Genomic DNA, 23,337 nt, shown 5'->3' on the forward strand with positions numbered 1-23,337 from the left:
TCTAAGTTGTCCTCTGACCTTCACAACTCTCTGAGGCATGTGCGCACCACATGCAAAGTATATTAAAAATTTAATAAACTTGGTGCTTGATTTTGGCTGAGCTCATCCTTTTGAAATAGTGTCTTGTGAACTAGTGTTACAGTTTCTCAATTCAAGGGGATCCTGAGAGATGTCCCTGGCAAAAAACACTTGTGGAGCATTAGTATACAGTATGTAACACTCATTTATGCTGTGGAGTAATTGTTAAATGATATGAAGATGTGTTGCATTCTTTCATGTTCTATTTGTTTAGCTCTGTAAAGCTGTGTTGCTTTGCCTGCATAAAATACAAGATTGGTCTAATAAAGAGTTGAATGGTCAAGAGCTAAGCAGAAGAGAGTAACACACAGGGCTGGCACAAAAAAAGAATAAGTAAAATAAATATAGAAAAAAGAGGAGATAAGAACATCAGGGGCCAGCCACCCAGCCACACAGCCAGCCATGGGAAAGAAAGAAAGAAAGAAAGAAAGAAAGAAAGAAAGAAAGAGAGAGAGAGAGAGAGAGAGAGAGATAGAGAGAGAGAGAGAGAGATAGAGAGAAAGAAAGAGAAAGAAGGGTAGAATAAAGGAAGGAAGGAAGGAAAGAAGGAAGAAAGGAAGGGAGGAAGGAAGAAAGGAAAGAAGGAAGGCAGGCAGGCAGGCAAAAAGCCCAGAGGCAAAATGTAGTTAAAGAGACACGGAATAATTAAGTTAGAAAAACTGGCTAGAAACAATCCAAGCTAAGGCCAGGTATTCATAAGTAAAAATAAAGTCTCCATTTGGGAGCTGGGTGATGGGCCCCCAAAGAGCAAAAACAAAGAAACTAAAACTCCAAAAACCAAAAAACCAACTAAAGTTGATCTCATTGTTTTCCTTTTAAAAAAAATATGGTTACCAGGAAAAGTATATAAACTTTTCCTAAACAGCACTGTTATCAATTATATGGGCCCATGGCTTTAGGGCTTACCTGAGCTAAAACCCCAAGGTAGGACAAGTCCAGTTCAAGGGTCTGCTCCATGGTATGTGTGGATCCCACAGTCCTCTGCCTGGCACCTTCTAAACACGAGATAGTGTAGGAAGAAGGAAGGAGTGGGAGAATAAGAGGAGATTTGCTGTAGTAGTGGTTGTAGTAGGTGATGCTGTGGATTTTCTCAGCTCTCTTAAGCCCCGTGTGAATTAAAGCCGTTGCTCTTCCGTTGACCTCACAGGTTGGAATGTGGTTTGAGTGAAGCAAAATCTCCTTAAACTGCAAAATTACCACATAAATAGTGGTTGTCACGGTACTATACTCATGACGACAGCTCTCATATTTTGGCATGCAATGCTGTAACTGGTTAGCATAGCTGGCCTGGGCCCCACAGCCATTTTTATTGCATCAAAACTTAACACTGGGTCTGACACTAGGTGGCAGTAAAAGCCACACTCCTTTCTGCCTTGGTCCCAGCTGTACAGCTGGCCCTGAACTGGAAAATGTGCAGTGTCCCTGAGGGATGCACCCCTTCACTCCCTTGGGATAAGAGCCTTTTCCATCTCAGGTTTGCTGCTAGGCACTATGAAGAACACAGAAAGCTTCTAAGACACAGAACAGCTCTTCAGGAGCATTAGTGTGTTAAGAGACAATTATGGAGGCCACTGCTTGGAACTGAACTCTTGCACCAGGCCCCAATGGAACAGTGTAGCGCCTGCACTACCGGAAACAGGGCTGGAGACTTAAAACACACACACACACACACACAGAGAGAGAGAGAGAGGAGAGGAAGAGAGAGAGAGAGAGGAGAGAGAGAGAGAGAGAGAGAGAGAGAGAGAGAGAGAGAGAGAGAGAGAGAGAGAGACGAGGACACAGGTCATCCTTGATATAAGAATGCCAAGAATGCCCACTTTATTGTGCTGGGGGCAGCTTATTAGAGATCCTTACCTGATAGCCACGCCCCAGCTCTTGAGATCTTTCAACTGCAGGCCTCATCAGAACCCACTTCCCTGCCATCAAGGTCTTGTGCTCAGAGCAGCTGAGCACAGAGGTTTTGCTCAGTTCACTCCAGCAGGCAAAGGGTCTGAGGCAGGCAAAGAAAGTCAAGGGGCCAGGGGTCTGCAGCCCCCAACAGACCATTAAGGAGGCCACTGCTTGGAACTGAACTCTTGCACCAGGCCCCAACCAAACCAAATGATGTCATTGGAGCTAAATACCACATAAACAGAAAATGTAAGTAAATCAACCCTAAAACAGACTAGCTTCCTGGAAACAGACTCCAGTCTCCCTAAGCTAATAAAAGGAAGTCCATTCTGCTCTAACCCTTCCCCCAAATGATGTAACATCATATTAGCCCACCAGTTTATTTTCCCCTTCTCTTTCCCTGTCTCCATCTTGCAAAGCCCACTTTGCAAAACCTTGTCCAGCGACAGCTTTTGTTTCATTTTGTAGAACTGAGGCAGCCCTGATTCACCATCCTTGAAGAAAAGCCATGCAAATTTATGATAAAATTTGTTGTAATTTTGTCTTTTGATGAGTCTAAGAAAGGAGACTGACACTCAAAAAAATCTGTGTTGGAGAGAGGGGTGGAAGCTGTGGGTGTCCTGAGAGGCCTACAGGGGAAACGGGAAGAGCTTCCTGTGGCGTTTGACATGTGACATCTGAGCTGGGTTCTCATGAATGATGTCTTCTCTTGGTGGAGAAAGCAGGGGACGTTCCAGAAGAGGATGAGCGAGTGCAAAGAACACCTGGGTCACCAGTGAAAAGGGGGGGGGGGGGGCGTTTGGGGAGTGAAGACGAGGGGTGGGCGTGGTAAGACAGGGCTACATGGTGAAGATGCGTCCTGCCTGGGACAGCGGCATCTCAGCTGAGCAGCTAATTGTACAGAGAGGGAAGCGTGGATAACAGTGGGAAGGTGCCATAGCCAATCCTGGTAGTCAGCTCCAAACACAAGCCACCTGACTTGTGAGGGACTTACCTTGGTAAGTGTGGGCAGCGCCGTCTAGTGGTCACAGTGACAGGAAACTTTGCTTCTGTCTGGCCTGCCTTCACTCCTCGGGCAAGTTCACCTATCCTATGGGTGCAGCATTGTTTTGCTGATATTAGAAACTGCTTTGGGTGTCAGACATAAAATTAAACCAGCCCTCTTGGTGAATCCTCTAGGGTTTCAGCACCAGACTGGGATCCTTGGGACATCCAGCCTCATAGACCAAATGAATACAGGATTCCCAGCCTCCCCAGTGTGAGATGGCCATTGTTGGATTACCAGGACTATATCATGTAATCCGATCTAATACATTCCCCTTTAATACATGTTTATTCCACCCATTGTCCTCCTTTAGAGAGCCCTGACAGATGCAGGAGAGCTAAGACAAGCTGGGAAGAAAGCCATGAGACTGTGGAATTTGGGCGCTCATGCAGGTTACTCAGGCCTCTGGATTCCTTCTCATCTGCTGAGAAACCCCAAGGCAATTTCTGGAGCGTTCTGGAAAGAAGTTGTGGATATACTTGTACAGTGCCCAGCTCTACTTTCTGGGCTCTCGCAGACAGGTTCCTAGATTCTCCATATCCCTGAGCCTGGCCCTAGAACAATGTCACTCTCCCTTTTAAGCCTCCAAACCAAAGTGGATGCAGATAGAAAATTAAATATGGACTCAGTTGGATTTACTACAAAACTCACATCATCATTTCAGAGAGCAGACTCTTGTTCTGTAGGCAGAGCCTGTTCCTGGTCGCTCAGACCTGAAATAATCACCAAAACTATATTATTTGTAATACTGTTTGGCCAATAGCTTAAGCATCTTTTTAGCTATCTCTTAAATCTTAAATTAACCCATTTTTATTAATCTGTGTATTGCCATGTGGCTGTGGCTTACCAAGCTAAGTTCCAGCATCTGTCTCCTCTATGGCTACATGGCTTCTCACTGACTCAGCCTACTCTCTCTCTACATCTCTGTTTAGATTTCCCACCTGACTTTTCTCTGTTAAGCCATTGGCCAAAAGCAGCTTTACTCATTAACCAATAAAAGCAGCACATATACAGATTTTCCACACCATTTCCCCTTTTCTGTTTAAATAAAAAGGAAAGTTTTAACTTTAACATAGTAAAATTACATATAACAGGTATCAAGAAAGAATTACAGGTACAATATATATGTATATATATTTTTATTTTTATTATAACTAAGGAAAACTATAATTATAATATCTATTTTTTAACTCCATCAAAGACCCTAGAAGGATATAATATTACCTAAGTTAACAGGAAGTGCATTGCAAGCAACTTCCAAAACTCTAGAATTGACAGAGAAATCTCGCTACCTGGACAGTCACCCAAAGTTTGTTTTGTAACACTGGGGTACCCATTTTTAGCCTACAGGCCCACAGTATCCAGCAGACTTATCCATGGAGCAGGAAATTTTAAAGACAGTTCTACCTATATTGGCAGTTTGCCAATAACTTTCTTCTATGTTCTAAAGAAAGTCTGGCAGACTCTTTCATGAAGCAGGAACCCTGAAAGACTGTCTCAACTTTAGGCAAGTTCAGTGTGTGTGTGCGTGTGTGTGTGTGTGTGTGTGTGTGTGCACGCGCGCGCGCATGTGTGTGTGAGGGTCCTGTATGTCCAGTTCATACAGCATAACATTAAGCAGTCCAAGCAAGAACAGTTTCTTGCCCAAAAGGCTAACAAACTCCATAAGGAACCTCTTTGATACCCATCATTTTCTTGAAGTAGATTAGTGCTGCCAGGAGTAGATGTGTCTCATTGTCATGAAAAGTCGTAAGTTTTTAAAACATTTTAAGTGCCATATTTTGAAGGTCTCTGAAAGATTTGAAGAATACCTATCTAACTGAAATATATCTTTATATCTAGAAAGCCTAACTAACATGACTCAAGCTTGACTATTATAACTAATTTATCTATTAACCTGTATTTTTAAATTATGCATTATATTTTTAAATGAGCTGCACAAACATACCTTTATCAAGAGCAGAAATATATATATATATAAAACAAAATTGACCTAAAATTTGTATCAACAGACCAAGATCCATACCAACGCAAAGTATTTACATCTATAGCCAATCACCCTTTAAATGTAAATAAACTCGTCTCTTAACACTCAGTAAAGAGGGCGCTGCTGAATTGTCTAAATACCTACTCTGAACCTATGCCAGGATCTTTATTCCAGTGGGGACCTAAGAGCCTTCTGTCCCAGGCTTACCTGTTAATTATTATGAAAGCTGGCATTTATTAACTTTGAGTCAGACAGTGCCCTGGGTCTTTACATACATGACCATATTCTATCCTCAAGACAATTTGTCTTCATAGGGAAGATGGGTTCTGAGAAGTGAGTTGCCTAAGGAACCTAAGCGGTGAAGCCGGGCCTTGACCGCAGAGTCGTCTGATTGTAAAGACCTTTATTCTTTCTTAGCCTGTCTTTGGCAGGGTGTGCTATGGTTTTGACTAAGAGTGCCTCTAGCCCCGACTGTTGAAAGGGCTCATCTGTCAGCCTCTGGTGCTGCCAGAAGACAGGAGACTTTTAAGAAGCAGAGCCTAATTAGGACCTTAGTGATGTGTCCTTGAAGGAGATATTGGGACCGTACCCATTTTCCTTCTCTGCCACTGTGAGGTGAGGAGTTTCCTCTGTCACACGTTCTCTATACTATACTGTGCTGCACTGGCCCCAAGTCAACAGAACCAACCCACCTCAGACTGAATTCTCTACGAGCCAAAGAAACATTCCTTCTTGTGATTTACCTCCAGCATTTGTTCTGACTGGCACGTGGGGAAATCTTGGTCTTCTGAAGATAAGGAAAAACTCAAGCCCAGGTAACCACTAGACAATAGAGAAAGGCATTCTAATCCACTGGGGCTGCAGCCTACTGTTCTCCCAGCCCTCCATTCAGAATGAATGGAAGTAGATAGAGAACAGAGAGTTAATAGAATGTTACCTTCCAGGAAAAAAAAACAAATTGGCCTCTGCTACTTCACTGTTCTAGGCTGACATCTCGGCTACAGAGAAGTGAACAGGTACGGAGGCCTTTTCAAGGGAGGAATGGCTCTGCCCATGGAGGCAGCACCTAGGCACTGTGCTCCCTTGGCAGCTCCTCTCCCATTACGTACTGCAAAGGTGCAGCTCACAGCCACCTAGGCACAAGGCAAATTCACCAGTGCTTGTTTTTCTTAGCAGTTTCCTGGATGAGATCCGGGTCGCACAGTATCTGAGGGCTATCATCCTGCGTGAAGAACTGAGAGAGACCAAAAGCTGTGGGACTGTTCCACACAGGGAACATGCTGTGCTCACCCCCTCCATCACCTGGATTCCAGGCAAGGCATCTTTTCATCCATGATCCCTTTATCTACAGTATGAAGATATTGTCACAGCCATGCGGCCAAGCTAATGAAGAATCCCAGTCTCCAGACCTTGGGAGTAGGTTGTGAACAGTCAAAATGAAACCCAGTTTCCCCGGGATTCATCAGCTTGTTGCGCTCATGCAGTCCCATTCATGAAATCCCTCAGTGCCTTTTAATTCCCTGTACGGTGTCCCTCAAATACATAGTTACCAGGGAACGTGTAATCATAATTATGAACAACCCCGCAATTTTAACCCACACTTGGCCCTCACTCTCCGTGCCACTTTGGTTTTGCCTGGTCAATGTCCTCTGTTCTCTCAGCTGCACGGCGACCCACACATATCCAAAAATGACAAGTGAGACTATTAACAGGCTCTAGAGTGCTCCAGACAAAACCATTCTGCTTTGGTGAGTGCAAGTCCTATTTCCAACTTCCTTTCTAGTGCCAATGTGCAGGTAAGAATCGGAAACTGTATATTCCATGAGACTGCTGGGTTCTGGGGACACTTCCCAGGCCTCTAGTCCTCAGGCTGTTGCAGGGAGACTGTGTTCCATGCTGAGAAAAATAGTGGTCTATCCTCTCATCTGCTCTGGACTCAGTCACCTGCAGACCCCAAAGCAAAGTATCTCAAGCCCAGTTTCACAACACCTGAGATTTGCTTGTCCAGGATGAACACCTATAATGTTGTATTCTCCTATCTTCTTTTTCTCACACTCCCAAACTCACACGACTTCCCACAGAAACACCTAGATGCGTATCAGCTCCTGTAATGAAACCTAAGAGGGTACCCAGTCCACCATTGGATGCAGTCTGGCCTCAGCTAGACACTCCCAAGAGTTTGCATAAGAACTACAACGCAGTGATGACCAAAGCCATCACAGCTGCACATGAATCTGATGATATGTTTGGAGAGAGAGAGCTGAAGTGAGCATAAGCAACGAAAAGGGAAGGGAAGACACAAGGAGAACATTCCAGTGTGAAGGAGCAGGATGACCACAGGTGCAGAGACATCAGCTCAGCGTGGCTGGAGTAGAAATGCAGAGTGGGAGAGGGACTGCAGAGGTCAGGGATGAAGGTGGTTTTATAGAGTGTTATGAAGTCAGATAATAAACTATGCTAAGCCAATTAGCAGTGGGGAAGGAGGATGTTGTTAATGATGGTGCCTAAACTGGAAAGACGATCAGCTGGGTGCTTTAGAAAGGTCTCCAGTCAGAATGAATTTGGGACTTGCCAAAGAGGAGGAAGTAGAGTTACTAGGGATGTGGTTTCAGCGGCTGGGTGAAAGGGCATAAGGACCACAGCTAAGTATGGTGGTGAAGTGGGAGGAGGAAAGGCAGGAAGATGGAGACAATTTTGTGAGTGGAAGCTGTGGGGATGCCTTCCAGGGATGCCTCCACACTTTTACTTCTGGCTTGAGTAAGTGTAGTGAGGCCAATATACCAACTATATCAGAAGGGAGAATAGAAAAGTGATAAACCCTTCTTTGAAAGTGTTTAAGGTTCATGTTTGTAGGGTGACAGGCAAGCCTACAGAAGCATGGAGCCCAGGCTCAGGGGGAGGTGTCCCACCCAAGGATACAGACTCTGGATCATGAGAAAGGAGTGGGGGCTTGTGTGTGAGGTGTTGCCAGAATCCATGAAATCAGTGTGGAGAGGAGAACTCTGCATTCACCAACTCGAAAAGAGCGGTCAAATGTCAAATCTAACTAAAGAAACGGGGACAAATCATTATTTACCTGTGTTAGGAGATACTAATGGAGGGGAGGAACAAAGGACGGTGTGCGGAGAGCAAGGGCTGCTTAGGAGATTTAAGTATAGCAGCTAAAATAATCAGACTTGTGATTCAGAAACCTTACTCCAGCAGCTGGGTAGTGTATATTGTGATGGAACCAAAAGACTAGAGGCATGGAGACCAGCTAGGAAGAACTTATAATCTGGGCAAAAGAAGTATGGGCCTTCTCTAGCAGAGGTGAATATGGATGTTTACTTGGTGTGGGAGGTCCTTCTGTATATGTGGCTTTTATTGGTTAATGAATAAAGAACTTGCCTTGGCCTGTTGATAGGACAGAGTAGAACAAGGCGGAGAAAACTATACTGAATGCTGGGAGAAAGAAGGCGGAATCAAGAGAAGCCATGTAGCCCTGCAGGAGACAGATGCTGGAACTTTATCTGGTAAGCCATAGTCTCATGGAGGTACACAGATTAATGGAGATGAGTTAATTTAATATATGAGTTAGCCAGAAATATGCTAGAGTCATTGGCCAAGCCGTGTTTTAAATAGTATAGTTTCTGTGTGATTATTTCGGATCTGAGCTGCAGGGCAGCCAGGAAACAAACAAGCAGGCTACTACAACACTTACCTATTCCCAGTGTTAGGTAAACCTAGTAGCCAATATGTAGTCACAGATGTAAAATTTAGCATAAGGAAATGGGTCCTTCAAGGCTGATTCTCATTTCTAGCTTACCTGGATGGTCTTTATGGATGGGACTCAGCAGAATTCTGGGGGAAGGGATGTGTAGTTGTCAGAAAGAACACCCACTTTGGGTAGCTTTGATCAGTCTATTCCAGAGTTGAAATGCTCCTACAGGATCAATGAAGGACTTTTTTATAAATGAAAGCCTAGGTCTTTTAGACTTGATAGGAAGAGAACAAAGAGTTTATCAGCCAGTAATTCACTTTCTGAGTGATGGTGTCTGATCAACCAATGTACTCCTAAAACCTCTCTCTGGTGATATATTTGAAAGAGTAGGATCAAGTCCCATGTAACCATGGGGCCCAATGCTGGCTGCTAACAAGTATTAGCAAACTGGAAAGAGATGAAATCCTTTTGAGGACTAGTAAGCTTTATCCCACATCTGGGGCTTGACTCCTTACCAGTGGAAGGTACCAGCACCATTTATCTAAGTTGGTGAACTTATATAAATACACACACACACACACACACACACACACACACACACACACACACGCACGCACGCACGCAAGCACGCGCACACACACGAGGACTTAGGCTAGCCAGCTGTCTACAAGAGTGTAAACTGCATTATGACAGTCAACAAGAAATGGTGAAACACTGTTGGCTGACAAGTGGAAGACCCGCAGGCCAAGGACTGGAAGCTGTTATTAGAACCCGAAGAAATACACCACAGAGTTGGCAGAGTGGTCCAACAGCCCGGGCATTCTGCAGTCAGCCAGCCAGGTAGCCAGTCAAGTCAGAACCCAGAAAAAGGACTCTCTCCTCTGGTTTTCTACTCTACATACTCTACATGGTGCTCACTGGCTGAATCCAACTGAAGCTAAAGGCAGAATCCAAATGGATCTTACAAAGGTCAGTTCACTGTGGCAAGTTCAGCTTGAAAGAGGAGGGTGCAGAGAGAGAAGGAAGGGAGATGGGTGGGGAACTGCTAAGGGACTACAGAATCCCTGTTAGAAACTACTGAAATTAGAAAGTTCTGGCTAAGAAAAAATAAATTCGGGCTGTGGATGGAAATGGCTCAGTCAGTGAAGTGCTTTCATTGCAAATCCTAAGTATGACCCTGGACATGGAAACAGGAAGATACCTAACTTATTTGGTCGGTGAGAGAAAACTAAGGCAGACAACACTTGAGAAATAACAGCTGATGGTTTCCTCTTGCACTTGTGATCACATATTTGCACACACACGCATGCACACATGCATGCACATATGCACACAGATATCTAGATTTATTATTATATATTATTCTTACCTCTGATTGAACTTGAATTTTATACTATTCTTACCTCTGATCAAGACACTTATACACTGTTTACATTTTGAGGTCATTGTCAATGACCTCAAAATAATATATAATTCAAGCTCAATCAGAGATTCAAGGTCATTGAGATCAGAGTTCAGGGTATGGGGCACACACCTTTAATCCCAACATTTGGGAGGCAGAAGCAGATGAATCTCTGTGAGTTCAAGGTGTGGAGGGACACACCTTTAGTCCAAGAACTTGGTAGGCAGACGAATGAATCTCTGTGAGTTCAAGGACAGCTTGGCCTACAGAGTGAGTTCCAGGACAAAGATACACAGAGAAACCCTGTCTCCAAAAAGCCAAAAATTAAAAGAAATAGAGTTTAAAATAAAGCCATGTAAAGATAAAAAATATACAGAGAATTTAGATACTGTATGTTATTGTGTTGCCTTTAAGTTGTTTGATGACTGAGGAAGGAGCAAAAGCTGCTAAAAGACATTTGCTAAAATGCTGCTGGATTAATCTAATATATATATATATATATATATATATATTGAAAATGCTTTGACTTTAAAATTTAAGTCAAAAGATGTTACTCTGGAGATGTTTTGCTTTTGTTTCCACAGGAAATGAGGGACTGTGGATTCATTCTGCTTTAAGAAAAATCAGGTTTGACCAAGGAAGACCCCTTGAGAAATCTCCCAAAGGAGGAATGGGCCAGATGTCTGAGTTCTCCATTCAGAACAGTTCAAAGATGGCTGCCTGAGATGATCAAGCCTCACAGATACTCCAGTCAGGACTTGATCATAAGACTAAATTTTCTTTAGGTCCCCATAAGATTACCAGCGCCCCCAACCAGCAGTAAGTAGCCTGGAAAACTATGCCCACATTCCCAGAAAAATGGATTTTGGATGTTTGCCTTTGTTTAGAATGTTGGTTACAAGTTGTTATGGATAATGGTCAGTAGAAAAGCTAAACAAAACAGAGTTGGTTTAGAGTTCTCATTTTGAAAAAAAGGGGGTAAGTGCCGTGTCCAATGGTCTGTACTCTGTCACTTGTATTTTAAATAAATGCTGATTGGCCAGTAGCTAGGCAGGAAGTAGAGGTGGGACAATGAGCAGGAGAATTTGGGGAGAGGAAAGTTCAGTCTATAGACATCATCCAGACAGAGAGGAAGCCAGACACAGAGCAAGCAAGATATGACTGCTTCACTGAAAAAGGTACCAAGCCACGTGGCTAACACAGAAAGAATTATGGGCTAATATAAAGAGTTAATAAGAAGACTGAAATACTAGGCCAATCAGTTTATAATTAATGTAGACCTCTGTGTGTTTCTTTGGGATTGAATGGCTGCAGAACTGAGTGGGATAGAAACCTTGGTCAACAATTGTTAATTATTGGCTTAAACTGAAATGGAAAAAGTAATTTAGCCTTAAAAAAACCTGGTAGGGTTGGAGTGATGGCTCAGCCAGCAGTCAGGAACAAAGGCTGCTCTTCCAGAGGTCTTGGATTTAATCCCCAGCATCTACATAGTAGTTCAAAATAATCTGTAACTTCAGTTTCAGGGGAACCCATACCTTCTTCTGGCCTCCTCAAGGCACCAGGCAAGCACTGTGGTGCATACACACACACGCAGGCAAAAATACACCTAAAATAGTATTTAAAAAATGCAACTTACTATGGAAAACTGTCCATTCATTAAGTGAAAATGCTGTGTGTGGGGAGAGCAAAGAGTAGCCAGACCCAAATGCAGAGCAAGAATGTGATCTAACAGCTTTGAAATGTGTACCCTACAATTTGCAGGTATAAACGAGCATTTCTGATTCTGAGGAAGAAATCTAGTTCAAACTAGAAAGGTTTTTCTCTTCGCCCTCTTTCAAAATGCAACATTTTCTATCTTAAATTTGTCTTGGTGAGGTGACTTCCCCTCCTTTTCGGCTTGTTTGGAGTTAGCTTCTGGAGTTTGATGTTCTTGCTAATTACATGGCATAGGTTGCCTGAGCCTTCAGCATAGACAATCAGGCTGATGCCGTGTGAAGTTGTTACAAGAGTCAAGTTTTGTACAATTAGCAAAAAATTTCCACATTTTAAGCGTCTGTCTTTCAAATGCAGGCAAGAAAGGGGAAACACTCCTGAAACACAAATGAAGCCCAGATCACCAGCTAAAATCTCTCAGGCCCTTAGGAAAGGGAAGACCAACTTGTTTGCCAAACAATTGACTGGCTACACATCACTGAAACAGGAACACAGGGTGTGCTGTCTCAAGGAGTGGCTAATAGAATCCACGGGGACAGCTGGTTCTGAAATGGGTGAGGCCAATGGAAATGCTGTGTTGGGTGGGGTTGTTCTGAAGGAACTCTCCCAGGCAAGGGCTGTTAGTTGCAGAAAAGTCAGCAAGCAAGGGTGCTCAATGAACTGCTATGAACACTAGGAGGAGAAAAGAAAACTGAATTTTAATAGTTTTACTGAAAATGTATATTCCTTAGAGGTAAGGAATGTGCAAGAAAACACTAGAAATGGGAAAAGTCACAGTGTACAGTAGAAAATGCAAATTAGGATACACAAATTCAGTAAATTTTGTGTGATTCTGAGGGAAGTTACTGAACTTTATATTCTAAACAGACGTCTGACACAAGAAACTCACTTTTCTTAAGGGGTTGTTGTGAGACCTTTATGAGGCTGTATTAACACATTTCAATGTTAAGCAGGATTTCTGGATACAAGTAGTGGTGTTTCCTTATGAAACTAACTTATTTGTTCTATGAGGACCTAGAATGTGGTGGTCTGTAGACTAATGAGAACATGGATTTAAACAAGGAACTTGTAGAGAGGGTCTCTGAAATTCAAGGTAAGAGGAAATTGCTAACATAGTATGAGTTCAAATAATCCTACAACTATGAGAAGAGAAAACCGAGGAGCAACGTTGAGTGGACAGTTTTACTGTACAGTGGTGATGGAGGACTCTCATTGGTTAATAAAGAAACTGCCTTGGCTTTTTGATAGGGCAGGATTTAGATAGGTGGAGTAGACAGAACAGAATGCTGGCAAAGAGGGAAGTTAGTCAGATGCCTCAAGCAATCGCCATGCCTCTCCTCTCTGAGATGGACGCAGGTTAAGATTTCTCCTGGTAAGCCACTCCTTGTAGTGCTACACACATTACTAAATATGGGTTAAAGCAAGATGTGAGAATTAGATAGTAAGAGGCTGAAACAAATGGGCCAGGCAGTGTTTAAATGAATACAGTTTGTGTGTTGTTATTTCGGGTGTAAAGCTAGCCATGTGGGATCCAGGCGGGATGAAAAGCAGGCCTGCTCGCCCATCACTACACAGTGGCCCAGGCCCAGTGATGCATTCATCATATGCGAGGGCAGGTCAGTGCAAGCACAGACCACTCTACTGTGCTGTCAGATGCTGTGTACCTTCCCAATTACCTTGGCGTTATTGAGCTAAAAATCAAAGGAGTCCTTAATCTATTATACTACTAAATTTCTTTGGCTCATCAATGACAAATAAAAAGACAAAACAAAAAGCCCACTTAATACTGTTATAATCTAAGAATTTAAAAATAGTTTTTAAATTAGTGAATAACAAATAGCCTATCAATGTTTACTGGATGAAGCTTGTCAACTGTTGTTGTTTGTCACTTGACACAACCTGAAATCAGCTAAGTGGAAACACCTGGATCAAGGAATTAATCGCCTAGACAAATTGGCCTGTAGGGAAATGTCCCGACTGTTCATTGATGTAGGAGAGCCCAGTCCACTGAGGGAAGCACCATTCCCTGGACAGGTGGTCTTGGGCTATATAAGAAAGCTAACTATGAATAGGCTTATGAGTCAACCAACAAGCAGTGCTCCTTCATGGTTTCTGCTTCAAAATCCTGCCATGACTTGCCTCAGTGATGGCTTAATACCTGAAAATATAAGCCAAATAAATCTTTCCTCCCCCTAACTCACTTTTCATCAAGAGTGTTTTATCACAGCAAAACAGCTGCAGGGTTTCTAACTCAGGCCATTTGTGTCATTAACATGTCTCGATTAAAAACAAAGGTTATTGGTGTGAACTTGTAATATCCTCTCAGACTTCTTTGCAAAGTCTCGTACATAAGACACTTAGACTGGCCGGGCGGTGGTGGCGCACGCCTTTAATCCCAGCACTCGGGAGGCAGAGGCAGGCGGATCTCTGTGAGTTCGAGGCCAGCCTGGTCTACAAGAGCTAGTTCCAGGACAGGCTCTACAAAAAAAAAAAAAAAAAAAAAAAAAAAAAAAAAAAAGACACTTAGACTGCTAAAAGGACATCTTACTTAATTATTCACTGGTTAAAAGGCAAGTCTGCCTGCTGAGAGAACTTACAGGTGGAGCAGAGGAAACACGAACAGCTATTTTCCATATAATGGGGCATGTTAAAAATTTTTTTCCTGTTTTTCTTAGAGGGCAAGACAAAAAGAATCCTTATTTCAGATTTCCTCAGCTAAGATTAGAATTATCAATACTTTCAACTGGCTGTGTCCTGCTATGGTGGTGAGACGCTACCATGGCACGGGGCTCTAGAGCACAGCTTTAAAGACCAGAAATTCCTTCTTAACTCTCATTTTAACCTTGACTGATTTTTTTCTTCATGCTTTGCCTTCAACTGTAATTTAAAACAGAAACTTTGTTTTGGTTTAAAAACGACTCATGCTCATGGCAGAACAAAGAAAATATGAAAGAGGAACAAAAGCTACGCTACCCATCTCCCCACATAGCAGTAGCATCTAGTATTTGGGCCTCCTCATTCAGTTCAGGCCATTTTAGACCTTTATGTATGTTCATTTCTTATCATCTTGATTTTTCTTGACCTCTTGAAATCCCAGTGGGTTAACCTAGAACGCTGTACCTCAACAGGACTGACTAGAACAATTCTATCCAGCTTTTGCAGACATCAGCATTACACGGGGGCGGGGGTGCTTCTTAAAAAGAGATTGCTGAACTCCAGGGCTCCTGACTCAAAATGTACTTCTGTGTTCCAGTAAGATGTCCATGCTACCTGGAGACTACATTGTGAGAAACCAGAGAAAACTGAGATCAAGGTTTGCTTCAACAGGTGTGGTTTATACTCTCAAAAAAACCAGCGACACCACATCGATTCTTTCTCTCTTGAATACTTTCATTTATTTAAATCTATATTTTTGGATATGTGTGATCCAGGAAAACCTTGTGGTGTTTAGAGTTTCTGATAGGCATTTCACAACAGTGAGTTCTGAGCATGCAAAGGCCCTCCATTTCCCCTCCCTCCCCAGCTTTAACTTTCCCTGACTACCTTGCCATTTTTTAGCACCAAAAAAAAAAGTAAAATAAAATAAATATCCTTGTGGTTCACATTACTTTTCCACACACAACTCCTTCCAAAGGCCTGGAAACCTCTCTCCACCACTCTCCTTCTTCTGGGTGTTCAAATCATAACCCAAACACCTTATGATGAGATTTTTCTTAAAGCAGTGAGTGCTCCCTCCTCTCAGCTGTATTTTGTCCTTATCTGCGGTACACATTAACCTGCTTTTATCAAATCAAAAAACTCTTAAGGAATGATAGTGTGTCACATTCAGGACTGGATTACTTTGAAGCTTATCATTGGTGATAAAGACATATAAAACAGTACCTAAGCATACTAGGCATTCAGTATTTGTTGAATAACAGTTTTAGGAAGGAAAAATGAACATGAGTACAACCCGACAAGGAACTTTCTCTGAACAGTGAATTAATTTAAAATACAAAATCTCCAGATATGCACGAGTCCTTTATACAAGGTGTACAATGTTTGCATATTGGCCTGTACACATAAAAGTACTTCTAGATTACTTATACTTAATAGGATCCAAAAGTTATGTAAACAGTCATGCAGCACAGAACACCTCAAACGGTAGGCCACATGTTTAAGAGTATATATTATATGCCCTAAGTATAGAATAGATTAATCATCTAGATTTAAAAACATATAGGTTTACATAACAAATCACCTGAGAAACACACTCAAGCAATTAAGGGCACAAGACCAAAGCTATACCATATCGTTTATGGAAGAGATGTTTGTAAATAATTTAAAATTATTTTCAAGCTATGGTGGGTTGAATACAGAGACATGGTTATGGAGGGCCAGCTATAGTTATACTGAACAAAACTGTGGGCTTCAGAGCTAGAATGAGTTCAAGTCCTGACTCTGACACTGATAGTATTATATGTCATATGCCTCAGTTACCCAAATAAAACAGGGACAACGGAGACGTCTTTAACAGAGGGCTTGTTATAAGGCATAAATAGAGCATCATATGGAAATGCTTAGCGTATGCCTAACAAACACTAAGTACTCAAAAAATGTCAGCTAGAGTCTTTACAATGTCCAGCATGAAGGCTGGATTTGCTCTCATGAAACCAAGGACCAAGTTGAAATACAGGAAGCTGAGAAAGATATAACATAAAGCAAATTGAGTATTAAGTATCAAACTAAACACTGACAAATTAAAATACATGATCTCCCTGGATGACTATATCAAATAAAACTGTCCTCATTTATCTGCTTACATGCATGTTTCCTTTTTTAAAAGGTTTATTCATATAAAATTATATTACTATGTCAAATCCATTAGCATATTTATCTTATGATAAATATATTGATTATATTGATAATATTTCAATAGAATGCTTATATAATGATTTTGGAGAAATCTTCACAGATGTTAAAATACATGGTTAAAATACATGGTTTTCAGCCCAGCGCAAGCACACACAGAATGAGAGCTTTCTTCCTTGGAGCTCAAGCCAACAGGAAAAATATTAAACTTGTATACCACTTGGAGCTTTTCTAAGTAAATGAATTTTGAACTTATCAACTTGTAAAAGGAGCACATCAAACAATGTTGCTCAAATTTTCTTTATTAAGAAAATATTTCATATACATTTAAACAGACTGTGAAACCCATTTCCATGGTAAGTTACACAGCATATACCCTTTTCTCTAAGCTTCTCATGCAAAGGTAGAATTTTTTTTTCAAAGCAGAACAAGTCAGTGCAAATGGTTTCAAGACAGAGCTGGAAGCTGGCCTAGAAAGCCATGCTTACAAAACCATTTACACTCAACCCTACCCTGATGCATTCTCATCCTCCCCCATGGGGTTCACTCAATCTCTGTGAAAATGAGTAATCCTTTTAATAAAGTAGATCAATTACTGGTGAAGAATCTATAAACATGATGTGATTTGCCCTAGAAATGTGCTGGTGGTCTCTTGGTTCTGTTTATATTAAAAACAAAAAAATCTGTTTCATTATTAACTGCTGTATAAAAATATTTTTAACTAAGTGTTTATCATGCCTATATGCTTCCTCTAAAGTATTGTGTGAATAACTCAGACATAAATAAAAAGATGCTGAGAATCAATGAGGACACCTAAGGATGAAATGGTCAGAACTATTTAGTCACGGCAACTCATAGATGATTTCCATAGTGTAAAAATACAATAGATGCTAGAATAGAAATATAGGGTTCATTTATTACTTTTTGGTTTACAAACAAAGGCACCCAATGCTTCTATTTACTTCTTATAAAAGATTATCAGTTTACACTTAAAACAACAAACAAAACACAAAACAAAAATTTTCAATCAGTTCCTATAGACAAACACAAAGGAGAGAGGGGAGAGTCCCCTCCCGCTTCCAAGCTTCATCAGGCAGACTGGAGGAACGCTTATTCTATGTCACCCTTAAGTCCAACAACATACCACCTGCTCATGCTTATCTGCACTAAGCTTTAAGATACATTAGCGTTGCCAAGGCAATTAAGTGGTTACAATGACATTACAGTGTACAAATATGTATGCCAGAGTTCAGAGAAGGAAAATAACGAAAACCCCCAAATGGTTTAGAATACGGTTTTGTCAAATGAGTTGAATGAAATAAATTTATTTTACAGGTTTTCCTATTGAATAATCTCTATGGAAAATAAAATCAACTAAAAATACTGTCTAGCAAATTATAAACAAACAAAATACATTTACAAATCCTTTAAATATGACTTGACTCCAAAGCATACTTGGTGAGGACTGACAATCTTTCCATACTAATTTCAAAATTGTAAATTCCAGAATGAGTGTCATTTATTCATTACCTTTCTTTTGAGAACAGGATTCTAAATACACAAAATTAATTTGTAACATCAGCATAGCCCTAGTCAGCACTGCTTTAAATTAGATGACAAGAGCAATAAACAGAAGACACATGTTGATTCACTTTACAGACCTGCTCACATTGCACCTGATTCTTTTCTGAGACCCGAAGACAATTCACCAGATTCTAGGTATATTTGGCAGATGTACAAAAATCATACAAAGGTTAGTGTGTTGTCATTACATCATGGAAATGTGTTTGGAGACATGGAGTATCCAATGTATATTATGTGGGCCACCTTATAGGCATCATTTATTCCATTTTCACACACTATCCTGGTCTCTCATACCTTACACAAGGCATGGTCCTAGACCAGAGACTTCAGTATCATTCCAAAGAATACATATTTACATACTTCTTTTAAAATTATGTTTATAAGTTTTACTACACAAAGTCTGGCTTCAACACAGAAGCATTTTTTTCCTTTTCAAGACTATACACCTGCATGGAAAAAGTTGGTTTCCTTACATTTTGCTTTTCCACAATAGCAAAATAAACTTCTTCTACACTGCATTTCAACTGACAAAAAATTAAAATGTAAAGTTACATTTCATTTCTTGTACTGTGAACTGACCCCTTTAAGCACTTTCAAGATATACTGCTGATGATTTAAATGTAGTATAACTTAATCAGCTTAATTATAACAGTGTTGTGCTGAACAAGTCATTAAAGAAAATATGATAAAATAGTAACAAACTAGTAAGTTTTAAAGGGAATTGTAATGCATCAATAAATATACATCAATTTTCTTGCTATTACTTGTTTCTATAACGCATGTCTTTCTAAAGCTAAAACAACATGCAAAGAAATGATGACTTGATACTCATTCAAAAGTTTGCTACTTTACATGGTAAAATCCTTTATTTAATTTTATACACATACTTATGCATTATTTATTTTTAAGGAATTCAGCTTTCAAGGTCAAAATTAGTATGTGTTGGTAAACACATGAGGACATTTTCTTAATGTTAAAAGCTGCAACTACATTCCTTCAGAACAATGCACGTTCAAGACGGGGTGAATTCTGCGAGAAAATTTGTAAGGAGGAGAGAACACATGTGACAAATCCTTCCCCAATCCCATCTCCAATCAAGTCTCAAGAAATCCTCTTCAAAATGAGAACATATCTCACTAGAGTTACATTTGATCAAAAAGTAGACTAGAAAAAAGTTTTCCCATTCTTTTGATACTAACACGGGTTACTGTGCATGGTTGCTTCAAATGCACAGAGCATGTATTGATCTGGATTCTCAAATTCACTTAGATCCATTAGTGTCTTTAGAATAATATTTGGCCTTCTGATCCTAAGAGCAACTGATTACTTGCAGGAAAATGATATGCAACACACATTTAATCAGAAAGAAAGTTAGAACGAGTCTTTATATATGCTACCACCTATAATTTATAGGAAGCAAAAATACATGGCTGTGGTCTTAACAAAACTAAAACCCACCTCTCATCTAATTAAAAAAAGAATCTAACATTGAAGAATCAAATCAAATACTTAACTAATTTAGCTAGGCCTCCTCTCAGCACACTTCCCATTGCACTTAATATTAGGACTGCATGTTAAGGCATGTTTTAATTAGTATGTTCCAGAACTGCACAGTTATACTGGTCAATGTTCCCATAGTCCCACTTCTTTCCTCTTCCTACCCTCTGCATTCCAAAGACCAAAACGTTAAGTCATAGTTTGAATGGGTATTGCAGATCTGAGCTGGCATACCACAGTGTGTTCACTAGATTTTCAGCATAAACATTAAAATGTTACATAAAATGGACCATAATTTACTCCACGCTCAAACTTAAGATGGTTTAATGTCTTAACAAAAGGTGAGATGACTTAGGTACATTTTACATTTTGTGCATTTAGATCACCATATGCATAGATGTTCTAATGCTAAATTCTTGGTCTTCAGTATCTCATAGTGCTGGATGCTCGGAAGTATGACAGAAATTTGTAACACAGACTAACCACAAAGTACCAGATGTTTCTTGCCATTTGCGATCTTGCAATAAAAATGCGCCAGATAAGAATCACAAGGATAGTATTGAAACCATAACGGATATTCCGCAACCTGAAAAGCAAATCAAAAGACACACTAAATATTTTCTAGAGTAAATTATTTTTGGATAGCAGCTAATTAATAGTTATAATTTTAATCAAAGTTCTAAGCAATCTTTGAACTTTCAACATTTGAAAGCTAAACTAAAAGTTAGCACAATTCAAACATGCCTTCCTGCCCGAATAGCGCAACCTAACAGCATACTAATGCCTTACTCTAGCAACAGGGAGTACAGCAAAGTCTTTTCATGTCAGTGTACCTGGACTAAAGACTTAGTAAACAACAATTAAACTGAGCAATGGCTTTGTACCCATTCCTGTGATAGGCTCAACAAACTGCAGGTTAAGTCAAGCATGGTGGCATCATAACTGGGTATCCTAGCACTTGCGAGGCTGAATCTGAGCAGGATGATCCTAAGTTTGAGATCAGACTGGGCTACAGAATGAGGTCCTGTCAGAAATAAAGAAAGGGGTGGGAGAAACCTGGATGGGGAGAGGGAGAGAGGGAGGGAGGGACGGAGTGAGGGAGGGAGGGAAGGAGGGAGGAGGGGGGAGGAAAGGAAGCCAAGACAGCAAACAAAACTGGAAGTAAAACAGATACATGTCTGAGTTTCTAGAGTTTCTAGCTAACAGTTCCAAAACTCAAAAGCCAACTGTTAAGTCCTCATCTAAGAATAAGATAGCATTAGGTCCATAGAGAACCTTTCTACTCTCAAAGATCAGCAAGCATGTTCCTTTGTTCATGTTTCTCAACATTTTTGATGTTGAGAAACATGGTTGCATGAAGAAATTTAACCCTTCAGGCAGGTACTATAATAAATTCCAATAACTTAATCATGCAGCCCAAGACATGACTGTAGTACAGCAATGAGGTGTAGAAGTAGTGACAGCAGCTTTAAATAAGTAGTCAAAACATCTACATTCTAATTTCCTTACAGTTAGTAAAATATGATCTTGCAAACCTGTTTCCTCATCAATAAAATCAGCATTTTGCAAAATTCATAGTGCTATGACCTTGGCATGTGAACAGTAGGAGTCTTAGAAATCTCTCTCTCTCTCTCTCTCTCTCTCTCTCTCTCTCTCTGTCTCTCTCTCTCTGTCTCTCTGTCTCTCTCTGTCTCTGTCTCTGTCTCTCTCTCTCTCTCTCTCTCTCTCTCTCACACACACACACACACACAAAATACACACACATAATAATGAGATGACCCTTAGTAATACTTAAATCTCTGAATGATGGGACTATAGCTGATTTTGACTCCTGTTTTCTGAATTTATTATGTTTTAAAACAGCATGCACTACCTCTACTAAAAGAGTAAGAACACCATTACTCTGTGCTGTAACTTTAAAAAATAAAAAACTATATATAAGTTAACTTTTGGTTCAAACAATATTCTTATTTTCTGCTAGTACTTTTACTTTTTCAATAGAAATTTAAGGAAAGTAAATAGTGATTTTCAAAATTAAAATTTATTCAAAGTTCATACTCAGGAATACACACAAATAAAGATAGTAAGTTTTATAATCTTTATGTATTTATATGTATGGATACTTTGCCTGCATGTATGTCTGAGTACCACATGTATGCCTAGTGCCTATGGAAGCCAGAAGGTGGTGTGGGTAGGATCCTCCGGAACTGGAGTAATAGTTGTGATCCACCATGCAAGCTGGGAATCAAACGCTGGGACCCTGGAAAAGCAGCTGGTGCTCTTAACCACTAACCCACCTCTCCAGACCTTTAATAATCTTAAATACCACATAGTTACAAACCCAAAGTTAAGCACTATTTTTAAATATAATACATCATTTTTATTCAGAATACTCTTACACCAAAGCAAACTGGAATATTTTATAAGAAAAAGAAAATGTGCAACAAGCCCATGACAAACTTACTTGTTGAGATGCTTTCTAGCTGCAGGGAGGCCAGACATCTCTTCGTTCAACACATACTTTTTAGTCCCCATGCAGTAGTTCTCTATGTACTCTGCCCAGTGCAGCTGCCTCACGTCGATATTAAAGGTCTACAGAAGGAAGAGTTACTGCTGTGAGAGTCTTTGTGATTTGTCAAGAATTCACTTATCTGAAACACAACCTCAAATGAGACGACTATAAACACTTCACTATAGTGTGACCTTTTCTACCGTCAACATACTTCTGTGCTCTTCACTACTTCACAAAGAAATTCACATATATTCAAGTTCCTTTTCATCTTAACCTCTTCTGTATATTTTCTACAGCAAAGAGATTAATTTTTCTAGAGAACATTTCTGACATCAAGAATAACCAAGCAGAGCATGACAGCACACACTACTATGCCAGCACACAGTAGGCAAGTGGGTCACCAGTTTGAAACCAGTCTTTGTGGGTGGGATTTGAATGAAAATGGCCCCCATAGGCTCATATATTTCAATGCTTAATCACCAAGAAATGGAATTCTTTGAAAGGATCAGGAAGTGTGGCCTTGTTGAATGAAGAGTGTCACTGGGGGAGCCTTTGAGGTTTCAAAAGCCCATACCAAACCTAGCCCCTGTGCCCAAGAATCAGGAGGTATTCATCAGAGCCTGTCTGCATGCCACTATGCTCCCAGCATGATGACAATGGAAGCCCTCTGAGACTAAGCAAGATCCCAATTAAATGCTTTCTTTTGTAAGAGTTGCCCTGGTCATGGTGTCAAGCAGTACTTCTTCACAGCAACGGAACAGTGACTAAGACACTGTGCTTACACAGTGAGACCCTGTCTCAAACAACTACCACCACACACAATAAAGAAACAATAAAAAGTAAAAGCTAGCCATCAATGTTGGCTTAGGATTTTAGTAACAGTTACTTTGTTATCTGATGAAAAGCGTTGATAAACCTAGAAAAGAAGACTTTATAGAAATGCTACTCTGTGGCAAAATAAGAGGGCTATTAACTGTTCAGTACTCTAGAGCAAACAGGCAGTCAAGTATTTTTGTGAAATATCAAGATTATTCACCATAAACCATCACCCCAAAACAACAAGTTCTAGAAGGGAAAA

At 40.5% G+C, this 23,337-nt stretch overlaps 1 protein-coding gene across 2 annotated transcripts in view; it reads right to left on the reverse strand.

Moving 5' to 3' along the window:
- Positions 1-17,557: 17,557 nt before the first annotated feature.
- Far1 (fatty acyl-CoA reductase 1) overlaps positions 17,558-23,337 on the reverse strand; it is a 49,950-nt gene continuing 44,170 nt past the window's right edge. For both annotated transcript variants that reach the window (XM_038310479.1, XM_038310488.1), the window contains 2 exons: positions 22,212-22,339; positions 17,558-20,333 (listed from right to left, as the gene is read on the reverse strand). In XM_038310479.1, coding sequence (XP_038166407.1) covers positions 20,171-20,333; positions 22,212-22,339 — 291 coding nt within the window. In that variant the 3' untranslated portion in view covers positions 17,558-20,170. The remainder of the gene's footprint in view (positions 20,334-22,211; positions 22,340-23,337) is intronic.

This window comes from Arvicola amphibius, chromosome 1 (genome assembly GCF_903992535.2).
Source record: "Arvicola amphibius chromosome 1, mArvAmp1.2, whole genome shotgun sequence".
NCBI lineage: Eukaryota > Metazoa > Chordata > Mammalia > Rodentia > Cricetidae > Arvicola > Arvicola amphibius.